At 45.2% G+C, this 11,293-nt stretch overlaps 1 protein-coding gene across 1 annotated transcript in view; it reads right to left on the reverse strand.

Moving 5' to 3' along the window:
• The window catches only part of LOC121024741 (eukaryotic translation initiation factor 2 subunit 3), a 29,439-nt gene extending 26,535 nt beyond the window's left edge, over window positions 1-2,904 (reverse strand). Inside the window, exons 1-4 of the mRNA XM_040466958.1 lie at window positions 2,773-2,904; window positions 2,118-2,181; window positions 617-744; window positions 405-526 (exon numbers count right to left, since the gene is read on the reverse strand). Coding sequence (XP_040322892.1) covers window positions 405-526; window positions 617-744; window positions 2,118-2,181; window positions 2,773-2,844 — 386 coding nt within the window. The 5' untranslated portion in view covers window positions 2,845-2,904. The remainder of the gene's footprint in view (window positions 1-404; window positions 527-616; window positions 745-2,117; window positions 2,182-2,772) is intronic.
• Between the last annotated feature and the right edge of the window lie 8,389 nt (window positions 2,905-11,293).

The raw sequence follows: 11,293 nt of genomic DNA on the forward strand, positions 1-11,293 counted from the left end.
AAAATGAATGGAAACATTTCAAAGTGTCAAAAACAAATAATTGGTCTTCTTCTGAGAAACACAAAAAAACAAAGTTGAAAACAAAAGCCCAAAAAAAGAAACTACCAAATATAACAATTTAATTGTTTATGTGGTAATTCTTCAGAAAATGTGCACATACATATTTTAGCTTCAGTTTAATCAGCCTTCAATCTCTTATTATTATATAACATACACTTTAAAAAACTTTTTAATCAACTATTATGCACTATAGACATCTTACCTAGAAAATATTCTTCAAAGTTTCTTACCTACATTTTGACAAAATTCATATGCAACAAGCTTTGGTTGAAATCACTGTTTAGTATCTCTATATTTCAATTAGCACAAGACAAAAAAGCATGTTTACCACAAAAAACAATCACCTGACTAATCTGAAGTTTCCTTTGGTCCCAGGAATGTCTGTAGGAAACTCATCAGGTGTACTACTTCCACAGGATCTATAGCATTCTGGCCGAGGACAACTTGTATCATCAAGTTTATAAATCTAAAAATTTCAATGAAAAGATCAAATTTGGCATCTATACATTTGACAATTAATGTAAAATGGCTTCTACTTACACAACCTACTATGTACCTTGGCATTAGCATATCCAAGCTTAATTGTAATATTTCTTTCCAATTCATTTTTGAATCTGACTGTATGAACTCCAGAAATCGCTTTTACAACCGTAGATTTTCCATGAGCAACATGACCAATTGTACCTACAAAAAACAAAAAAATTAATTTGTATGCATCAAATTACACCAAATATTTTAGTGTAGTTAGAAAAACCAAACCAAGTTATTATAAATGTCAATATAAGCAATAATGAATTCATTTTTTCCTTGCATGTATCCCTTCTACACAAAAGCTTTTCTGAAACACCAAAGAAGTTTCCAACTACCTGCCATCTATGTAAAAATACCCAGTATATCATCATTCAAGTTATTATTGACCTAGAAAAAAAATAACTGCCTGAAATAAAGTTACTGAAAAATAAACAAAATTTTGTATACTTAGAAACTTACTAGTATTTTGGGAAAAGTAAACATGTATGAAAATTTTCACACAAAAAAAGTAATTCATGAAAATTAGAAAACAATTCTTGTTTAATTACAATAATTAAATATACTTTAAAAGTGGTATAACTTTTTGTAACATCACAGCTGAATCTTATACCAGGTTTTACTGTTTGTAGGAACCTTAAAATATGCAAAGTTTACTAGATTAACCAACTTCTAAATTATGAAGGTGCTGATTAGGAAAAATACTTAATAACAGCTTATATATCAAGGCTTTTACATTCCCCGTTTTTTAAATATTTTTTAAAATTTTTTAATGTTTATTTATTTATTTTGAGAGACAGAGCATGAGCAGGGGAGGAGCAGAGAGAGAGACACAGAATCCGAAACAGGCTCCAGGCTCCGAGCTGTCAGCACAGAGCCCGACGAGGGGCTTGAACTCACAAACCGTGAAATCATGACCTGAGCTGAAGCCAGACGTTCAGCTGACTGAACCACCCAGGCGCCCCATTTTTTAAAAATTTTTTTAAGGTTTACTCACTTTTCAGAGACAGAAGATGAGTGGGGGAGGGGGAGAGAGGGAGAGAGAGAGAAGGGAGGGAGAGGGGGGGAGAGGGAGAGAAAAAGAAAGAGAATGAATCCGAAACAGGCTCCAGGGCCTGAGACGCCAGCACAGGGAGATCATGACCTGAGCTGAAGTTGGACGCTTAACCGACTGAGCCACCCAGGCACCCCTTACATTCCCCGTTCTTAAAATAATCCCATTTAATAACATCTTCATGGTTTCCTTACCCTTTGGTGTATGAATACTGTATGCATATATTTATCGTTAAAGCACACTCTTTCTTTAAATATAAGTCTTTACGTAACACCTCCTCCTTACAGGAATAGAGAGCATTCACTGCATTAAGGAAATCAAGCAGGTGCTTTGCTCGTGGCTCAAAGTCATTGCCTACATATCTAAACTCTCTTGTAATTCAGTTAACTCTACAAGAAGAGATTACAAACCATTTCAGAGGGCTGCCACCTCAGGAGTTCAAAACTGTAAAATTCTATGCGATCAATTTGCTTACCTATGTTAATTGTGGCTTGTCTGCTGATAACTTCCTGTGAGAGTGGGGTCAATTTGGTAACATCCTGCAATTAAACGGTGTATTTTAAACTCACGTAAGACAAACCAGGATCTTGATTTCGTTTTTTAATCTATAACACGCCACCATAAATTCAACTCCCTACTGCTTACCAAAATTTACTGTAAAAATTGTCTGAATTCACAAACAGAACGATAGGGCTAATAAATCCTAAAAGAAGTTTATGCTTAAAAGAGACGACTATCACCTCTCTCTGCAGGAGACCTGAAAGGCCAGGCCCGAAATTTAGGGAGTCAGCAAGAATGAGTGTATAAACGCCTTCCCAGACCTTTAAAGATGCAAAACTTAGAATGTTTAATTTACGCTTCTGTAACACCTTCATAGGTAAAAATCTTAATAACATTTAACACTAGGACTTCTCAGCCGAATCCTTAGGGTCCTAGGTCCACACAATTTCAAACGAGCACGCTGGTCTCGCAGACTTGAGAAGAGCAGAGGGCAGCGCAAGCGCAGCATATCGCGCCCAGCTCCATGGCCTTTATCCTTGGTCCCGAAAACACGACACTAAATGAGTGTTGGGAGGTTCACTCATCCCCGTACTGAGTTCTCTCCGCAACCTCCCAGAGCGAAACCCTACCAAGGTGGAGAGATCCTGGCGAGAAAGATGCGGCTGTCCCAGCGTCACTCCAACCTCGTCTCCAGCCATCATGCTCCGAGGAAGGAAGTGGAGCCTCTGGCTGCTTACCGAACGGAGGTCCCCTAGTGAGGGGCGGGGAAAGCGGAGGCTGGAAGGCCGACTAGGGCCCTCGCCTGGGATGGGAGGATGGACAGGGCACCAGAGGCTTCCGTTGCTTGGACTTCTCTTCGCTTGGGTTTACACAGTACCTGCGGCAGTCTGACTAAATAACAGGAGACGGAGTTTCGGCATGGTTTCGTCGCAGACTTGATGGATATTTGTGCAGGCAACGGTGAGGTCAACCCCACTAAGTCCTCTCTCTCCCCAGATAAGTGATGCAATTGACTGTCGCGCTTGTAAGGCAGGAGCCGTTTCCGTTTCCTCTGTGGGAGGCCGGCAACGTGGGATTCTTATTTGCGGTATGTTACTCAAAAGGGAAGGTTTTCTTCTTGACTTAGGTAATTAAATAAGGCAAAATGGATTTATGGTCTCAGGGAGTTTTGGTGAAGAGTTCAGGGGCCCAGAGATGGCAAGAGCAAAAGTCCCTAGTTTGTTTTCCGAGTTCTGGGTAAATGTTCATTGTGTTAAATGACTACGTTCAATGCAGTTAGCATAGTAGCATAGAGAACCCAAAGGCTTCTAAAAAGCATATCCAAGAGCATCACTTTTTTTAGTGGAAATATTACCAGTAAGTCGCTGTTTAAAAAAAATGTTTTTTTTTTTTAATTTGGGTCTCTTTAATTGCATTTTTAAGATATCAAAACAACTGGAAAGTTGCTATCACGGGATGGCCAAATTGTGGTTGATATTTGTATTCCAGCATTTTTGCACCTTAAGGACAAAAAAAAAAGAAAGAAAAAATGTTTGAAGGAAGCCAGAATTGAGTTATTTAAGCTCTTCATTGTTCTGTATTGGCAGAGCTCTCAACATGGTTAGGTAATAACTGTATATTTAAGAATTTAATTTTAGAACTGGTAGAGGACCAAAGTGGTGCCTGCTTCTTGCTGAGTTACAGACAAGTGACTATACCCAGAGAAGTTGCCTCAACAGTCATCTTTGACTCCCTGAACAGGGGTAAGCAGGCTACTTTTATTATGGTTTGAGATGAATATTCAGAAGGATTTGATAATATAATTGTTCCTGGAAATTGAACAATCCTTTTAGAATTTCCAAAAGAAAGTTTTACTTGAGTGCAATTTAGGACAGCTGCTGAGGGTACACAATCTTTGTAAGGAGGAAAATGCTCTTTAGAGGGAACATTCTGTGTACTTTTTTTTTTTTTTTTAACTAAAATCTTAAAAGTTGTTAGACAAATTACATTTCAGAAAGTTGCAGAACAGATGTGAAGTTTCTGGTATATGCAGGGTGTATGACATTAATTTTGTGGGAACCAGGTTTTTTCATTTTCCATATATTTTCCATTCAGAATACTTCTTTTTTGCTTATTTTCTTTAATGAAGAAAAGCCACCCATTCCATGTCTTCATTTAGCTCTTGAGATAGTCTATGGTATAGTCTTATGTATGAATCTATGCCCCCTATTCTGGTTCCTATTCCTGTCACAATTCAGGCTCCTATCAGAAAGGGGAGCAGGATTGCCCATTTAGCCTGGGAGGTGGGGCTAAATGTTGTTAGGAACTGATCTTCAGTGTACATGGATATCTCTGGGGTTAGGAAGACAGAATAACATATCGGAGTCCAATTGGCCTCTAAACATCAGTAGGCCAAATTAGAACACAGATAGAACACCCCAGGGGTTGAACACAGGGTTGTAGTCCTTGTTAAGGTTATATTTCTTCCGCATAGAGAGGGATTTCAGAACTTTAGGGACCTGTACGGATTAGATTGTCGGCATTTGTGAGAAGGACCCTAGTGGTCAGGGGTCCAGTTAAGACAGGTGTTGGTTTTGAGATTTTCAGGAGCTTCCCAGGTCAAAGGGATGGGAGTGGCTAAGTAATCCCTCCAGCTGAAAGGCAAGCACATTCACCAGGTTTGCATGTAAATATCTATTTTATGGAGGATTTGAAGAGTAGTGGTGACCCAACGCTGGAGTAGGGAATTGGTAAGCACCTGATTGAGGGCTGAAAGGTTCAGACCCTAGTAGGCTGCTGGAAGAGTGGTCGCCTTTATGGCTTGTATTACCCTATCCTGGGTATCCTTTATAACTTTTTGAAGGGCCCTGTAGTGCACCCCTCCCCTGTTTGAGATCCCCCATTGAGGAAGGTAAGTGTAGCAAGCTCGCTTCCCTCTCTGGAGGCCCTTGTTGTGACATGGGTTACTGATAGTTTTGGTTATATCCTCGGTCCAATACTTAGCACTTGGGGCACCAGGTGACTGACAGAGAGTGGGTGTTTTTCCCATGTAGCAATCTTTGTGGAGGGAGGGAAATGTGCTGAACCCCCTGGTCCCCCTTATTGTCCTATGACAATTGTGGGGACAAAGTGGATAAGCGGCAGTTGTGAGGGTGAGAGCAGTTATCATAATACACAGGCAATGCTTGGTAACCCTCCCATCCAGAGGAGGTATGTGAGGCTCAGGATGCATCTTTTGCACCATGTCCAGCTTGTTGGCGCCGTCTCTATCAGCCCAACAGTAAGAAGTAAGACCAGGCTTATGACACCAGTAAGGGGCAAGGGTTGGCAGAGTTGCATTCAAACCCCTGGGCTTGGTTCACACATTGATTCCTCAAGCTCCTGCTGTGTGCAGGCCAGCCATCTCCCACGGTGTGGCTGGAGCAGGGCTGGACACCTCAGGGGTCAGTTCCCTTTTGAGGGTCGGTTTAAGCGGGATGACTGGATCTGGATCACTTCGCCAGGTTGTGGGTTCTTCTGAGTTGGACTTCTTAACTGTGGAGTGATGGACCCATGGGGTGATACCTGAAGTTTTAGGGGCTGTAGGAGTTGTTAGAATAACAGTGTGAGGCCCAGTCAACCATGGTATAAGAGGTTCCTTCTTCCATCTTTGACCCACACAGAGTCCTCTGGCTGAAAGAAGTGAACGGGGTCCCTAAGGAAATTGTGACCCTCTCTATGGTGTATCTCTAACTTGTTTAGGACTGCCCCCAAGTTCTGGAGCTGTTCTCTTATTTCCTTGTCTGCAATCTGGTGTAGGTCTCCTGGGAGCTTTCCTAAATGTGTGTGTGTGCGTGGGGGTGGGGGGGGAGAATCGCCCATATAATAACTCAAAAGGGGAGAATCCCAGTGCCCCAGGCGGGCATTGGGCACACAGGAGGACCAGCCGAAGCAAATCTGGCCATGGGGGGTTAGTCTCTTGGTGGAACTTGGCCAGGGTTTCCTTGAGGGTGCAGTTCATCTGCTCTACCTTTCCCTGAGCCCTGGGGGCGTTAAGCAGTGTGCAGTTTCCAGGCAATGTTAAGGGACTTTGTTACGGTTCGTATAATGTCCGCTCCAAATGCAGGTCCATTATTACTGTGTGTGGTTAAGCCCAATCTCCCATAGAAGAGCTTTGGCCACCTTGTGACTTTATTCCATTCTGGTCTGGAAAGCTTGGACGCATCCCAAATTGGCGCAGATTATTACAAGGAGGTACCTCAACCCTTTATTTGGTTGTGTGTTGGTAAAGTCCACCCCTACGTCCATCCTTTGTGAGCCAGGCAGGGGCCGTGGGGCCGAGCAAGCATTGTTTTTGGCACACGTTACACATTATTCACTGACAGCCTGGCATAATGCCGGCAGCTGGCTGATGTCGTAGTTCTTATTGAGGAGGACCTCGAGAGCAGTTTTCCCTAAGAGGGTGAGTTAGTTATCTTCCTTCACTAGGTGCTTTCACATAGATGACGGGACAAGACTCACCATCCGTCTTTGCTTAGTGTGTCCACTTCTGTCGTGGCCCAACTTCTTTCTTCACTTGTGTCCATGGGTGGGGAGGCTTCCTTCTGGGGCGCAAGAGTCAGAGTGTATGTAGGAGCTTCACCTAGGTCACCTCAGGCAGCCACTCTGGCTGTTTTGTCGGCCAGGTGATTTCCTTGATTTATGGGGTCATCTCATTTCTGAGGTCCCTTATATTGTAGGATAGCTACTTTGTCTGGTAGCCATATGGTCTCAAGAAGCTTTAGTATTTCTTCCTCGTTTTTGATAGTTTTCTCTGAAGTGGTAAGGAGGCCTTTTTCTTTCTTTTTTTTTTTTTTTATTAAAAAATTTTTTTTCAACGTTTATTTATTTTTGGGACAGAGAGAGACAGAGCATGAACGGGCGAGGAGCAGAGAGAGAGGGAGACACAGAATCGGAAACAGGCTCCAGGCTCTGAGCCATCAGCCCAGAGCCCGATGCGGGGCTCGAACTCCCGGACCGCAAGATCGTGACCTGGCTGAAGTCGGACGCTTAACTGACTGCGCCACCCAGGCGCCCCTGGAGGCCTTTTTCTTAGATGGCCCCATGTACATGCACAGTAGCGAAGTTATACAGGGAATCGATGTAGATGTTAACTCATTTACCTTTGTTGAGGATGATGGCTCAGGTTAAGGCGTACTGAGTCCAGCCCATTGTGCCGACCATCCTTCCGACAAGGTCTTGGCTTTCCGAACTTCCATGGCTGTGATGACCACATACCCTGCTCTTTGGCTGCACTCCTCTAAATAGCTGCTCCCAAAGCTGAACAGGGTGATCCCTGGGCTTGTTATACCCTGGTCTTGGAGGTCTGGGAAGCTGGCGTAGACTTCATCCACTACTCCAGAACAGTCATGGTCAGGTTCTCCCTCCTCTGTGGGAAGGAAGGTGGCCAGGTTTAGTGTTCTTACACTGTTTCGAGAGTGAGCCTTGGGTTCTCATAGAGAAGGCCTTGGGATTGTGTCAGCTGAGAAATGGAGAGGAAATGATATCCTTGGGTGCTTGTGAGCCACACGACCATGTGCGGGACCTTAACATTAAATGTTTGGCCCAGTGTGAGCTTGTCTGCAACCTTGATGAGCAGGACTGTGGCTCTGAGCTCTGAGGCACAGGGGCCATCCTGCAGCCACAGGATAAAGGTTTTTTTTTTTTTTTTTTTGACAGTTAGAACACTGGCCATTGCTGAAGCACCATGCTCTGAGTGAGCACTCCTTTTCGTGTGTGAAGAAGTTAAAGGGTCTGTCTATGTCAGGCAAACCAAGGGCTGGGGCTTGTCCCAGAGCCAACTTTATTTCTGTGAAAGCGGCCCTCACCTCCTTAGTCCATGCGAGGAGCTCCCAGTTTGGTCCTCCCAACAGGTTATAGAGGGACCTCACTATGACTGAGCATCTGAGGATTCCCAATGCGACAGAACCCTCTGGCCCCTAAACATTCACACAAGCCTCGTTTTGTTTGGGGCTGTGGCAGTGTGGGCCACACTTTCTTCCTTTCCGGTCCTCGTTCTCTTTTTCCTTTTGTGAGGAGGGAGCCTAAGTATTGGACCTGCTGCTGACAAATCTGTGCTTTTTTCCAAGAGGCCTCGTACCCCAAGTAGGATCAGAGCTGTAAGAGGGCCTGTGTACCTTTCATACAGTCTTCCTGGGTGTCACTGGAAAGGAGGTCTTCTACATATTGGAGAAGGACATACCCTGTGGTTTCCTTTGGAAAGTCAGCGAGATCTGAACCTAGGGCTTCCCGCAGAAGAATGGGCGAGTTGTTGAAACGTTGGGAAAGTAGTGTCCAGGTCAGCTGCATCTGGCGCTCTGTAACGGGCTCAGTCCATTCAAAGGCAAACAATGTATGCCTTTGCGGAGCCAGGCAGAGGCAGAAGAAAGCATCCTTCAGGTTGAAGCATGCAATCCTTCGGGTGACCACGGAATTTGGCTGAGGAGAGTATACTGAGGGTTCGGAATAACTGGGTGTAAGGAAACAGTCACTTTGCTAATGGCCCTCAAATCCTGTATTGGTTGGTGTCCTCCTCCTGGCTTCTTGCCTGGCAAGAGTGAGGTATTCCACACTGATTGGCACTCAGTTAGAATACCTCTTTCTCTGAGCTTGGTCAGGTGCTCTTGTATGCCCATTCTAGCCTCTAGTGGAAGGGGGTACTGCCTTGGTGTCTGAGGTTGAGCTGCAGGGATCAGGTCGACAATGATTGGGACCGGATTCCAAGCTATTTCAGGCGGGTTATCATCAGCCCATAGGGAGGGGAACATAAGCCTGAATTCTTAGGGGCGACAAGGTAAGGCTTGGGCACAGAACAGTCTCCATTCTTCTTCCCTTGGCAGGGGTATCGCCAAGACCATGGTTTCCTTCTGCCTTGGGTTTAATTGGAGGCTAGTGTGTCCAGTGGGTTCCAAAGGTATCTGGGCCCCAAGTTTGGAGAGTAGATCGCGGCCCAGGAGAGGAATCGGGCAGTCAAGTAAGTAGAGGAACTCATGCCGGACCTTGTGACCCCCAAGTGCACCTTGTTGAGCTTGACAGAAGGGCTGTTGCATTGCCTGTGTCCCAGTAGCCCCAAGTATGGTTGCTGTCTTTTGGCCTATGGGCGATACCAGGGAAGTAACCAAGGAGTATTCAGCCCCATTTGAAGAGTATTTCAACCATGAAAGTTATTGTTCAGCCCTCCACCTCATTTCAGCCGTGGGTTCATGGGGGCCAAGAAAGAAAGAGTCCGGTCCGCTTCAGTCCAATTCTACCCTGACCAGATCAAGAAGGTTCTCACCTCGCGGTTCCTCCAGATATTGGCTGGGTTTTGAGGTCCCCATCCAATTCGGACATTCTTACATTTTCCCTTGCCTTTGCAGTATGCACACTGGTCCCTAGCTAAGGGGGCTATGGGCTTCCCCCCTTTTTGTGGTTGGGGTTTTTCGATGCTGCTAAAAAACAGCAGCATCTGTTCTTTAGTTCTGCTGTGAGAAAGGTGGCCTTCTTTTTTAGTCTTCACTTCTCTTTCAGCTGCAAATTTCTGTTCGTGAAAACTGTATTGACGACCTCTAACAGCTGAGTGATATTCATCTGGCAAAGCCCTCCAACTTCTGGAGTTTTCGTCGGATATCTGGGGCAGCCTGTGCCACAAAAGAGGTATTTACCATCTGTTGACTTTCTGGTGCCACGGGGTCAAATGGGACGTATGCACGGTACGCTTCACAGAATCTTTCATAGTAGTCTCCGGGAGACTCCCCAGGGTGCTTGTGACTCATGATATTTTAGGCATGTTCATGGGATTGTTGACTCCAGCTCAGACTCCCTGAAGGAGGGCTTCCTGGTATCCTCAGACGTGGCCCTGTCCTCCTTCTGTGGTGAAATCCCATGTTGGGTGTTCTTCAGGCATGCAGCTTGAGCCCAGACAGTAGGGTCATTGATTCCTGGAGGTGTGTGATCTTCGAGGTACTGTCATGTTTCTGTCATCCTTATTTTTAATTGAACAAAGTATGGAGTAACTGTTGACAATCTTCCCAAGTCTGTCAGTAGGTCTGGAAGAGGGACTCCATCAAGTCAACCATTGCTTGTGGCTTTTCGGAGTATGGTGGAGTGTTGTGTTTCCAATTGAGGAGGTCGGTTGTAGAGAAAGGAAGATAACACATCATGGAATGGCTGGTCTGGACTGGTCCATCCTCATTCTGTCTTTCAGGCTCTCTCGTCTCCGTCACATACATTCGGAGAGTTTTAGGTCTGGGTCTGGGGCGCAGTCTGGCTGCTGGCCCATGTTGGGGTGGGTTGTCTGGGTCTGAGAGGGGCGGGGAGATGGGCAACACTGACTGCAGTGGCAACTGCACTGACTCTGGCTGTGGCTGGAGAGACAGATGCAGGAGGAGTCTCAAGCTCAGGGGGCGGGGGAGGGAGCTTGAAGAGTCATGAGGAGGTGGAAAGACAATATCTTCCTCTAAATCTCCTTCAAATATTAGAGGAGCAGTGGGTCGCTTCTTTGGCTCCCTGGGTGAGCCTCCAGATAAAGTGGCTAAAACCTTTGCCTGGCTCTGTTTGCTAATGGTGATCACCTTCAAGGCAGTAGATTTGGGGCAATTTCAAGCCAGGAGTCAGTGTACGGAAATGGATCAGGGTGGCCTGGGTTCACAGTGACTATTAGCCAAACCTGCTGCACTATTTGAGCATCTAATGTCCCTTCTGGAGGCCATCCTACATTGAATGTGGGCCATTCTAGTTCACAAAATTTCCTTAACTTCCTAGGTGTCATTTTCACCACGTAATTGCCTGAAAATCCCTTTTTAAAATTTTTGAGAATGACATTTAAAATCTTACTCTGTTTTGCTCCCATTATTAATTTCTTGTTCATGTTCGGTGTCACAAAGACAAACAAAGGGTGGGTATCCCCTCGGATGAGTGGACCAATCAGATATTCCTCTGGTCTTGTTCCCAAGGGAAACTTTAGGTGAGATTTGGCCTTAGCAGACTCAGCTTTGTGACTCGCGATCTGAATCTGGTCTGATATCACCCTAGACCTTATAGTCTCACCACGACACTTTTGGGGACCTTACAGGTGCCTGTCCATGGAGCCACAAACTCTAACTCGACTGGGTGGCCAAGCCACAGCCACACACACACACACACACACACACACACACACACACACACACACAC

This window comes from Herpailurus yagouaroundi, unplaced genomic scaffold (assembly GCF_014898765.1).
Source record: "Herpailurus yagouaroundi ecotype Mexico unplaced genomic scaffold, PumYag 67050, whole genome shotgun sequence".
Taxonomy (NCBI): Eukaryota; Metazoa; Chordata; class Mammalia; order Carnivora; family Felidae; genus Herpailurus; species Herpailurus yagouaroundi.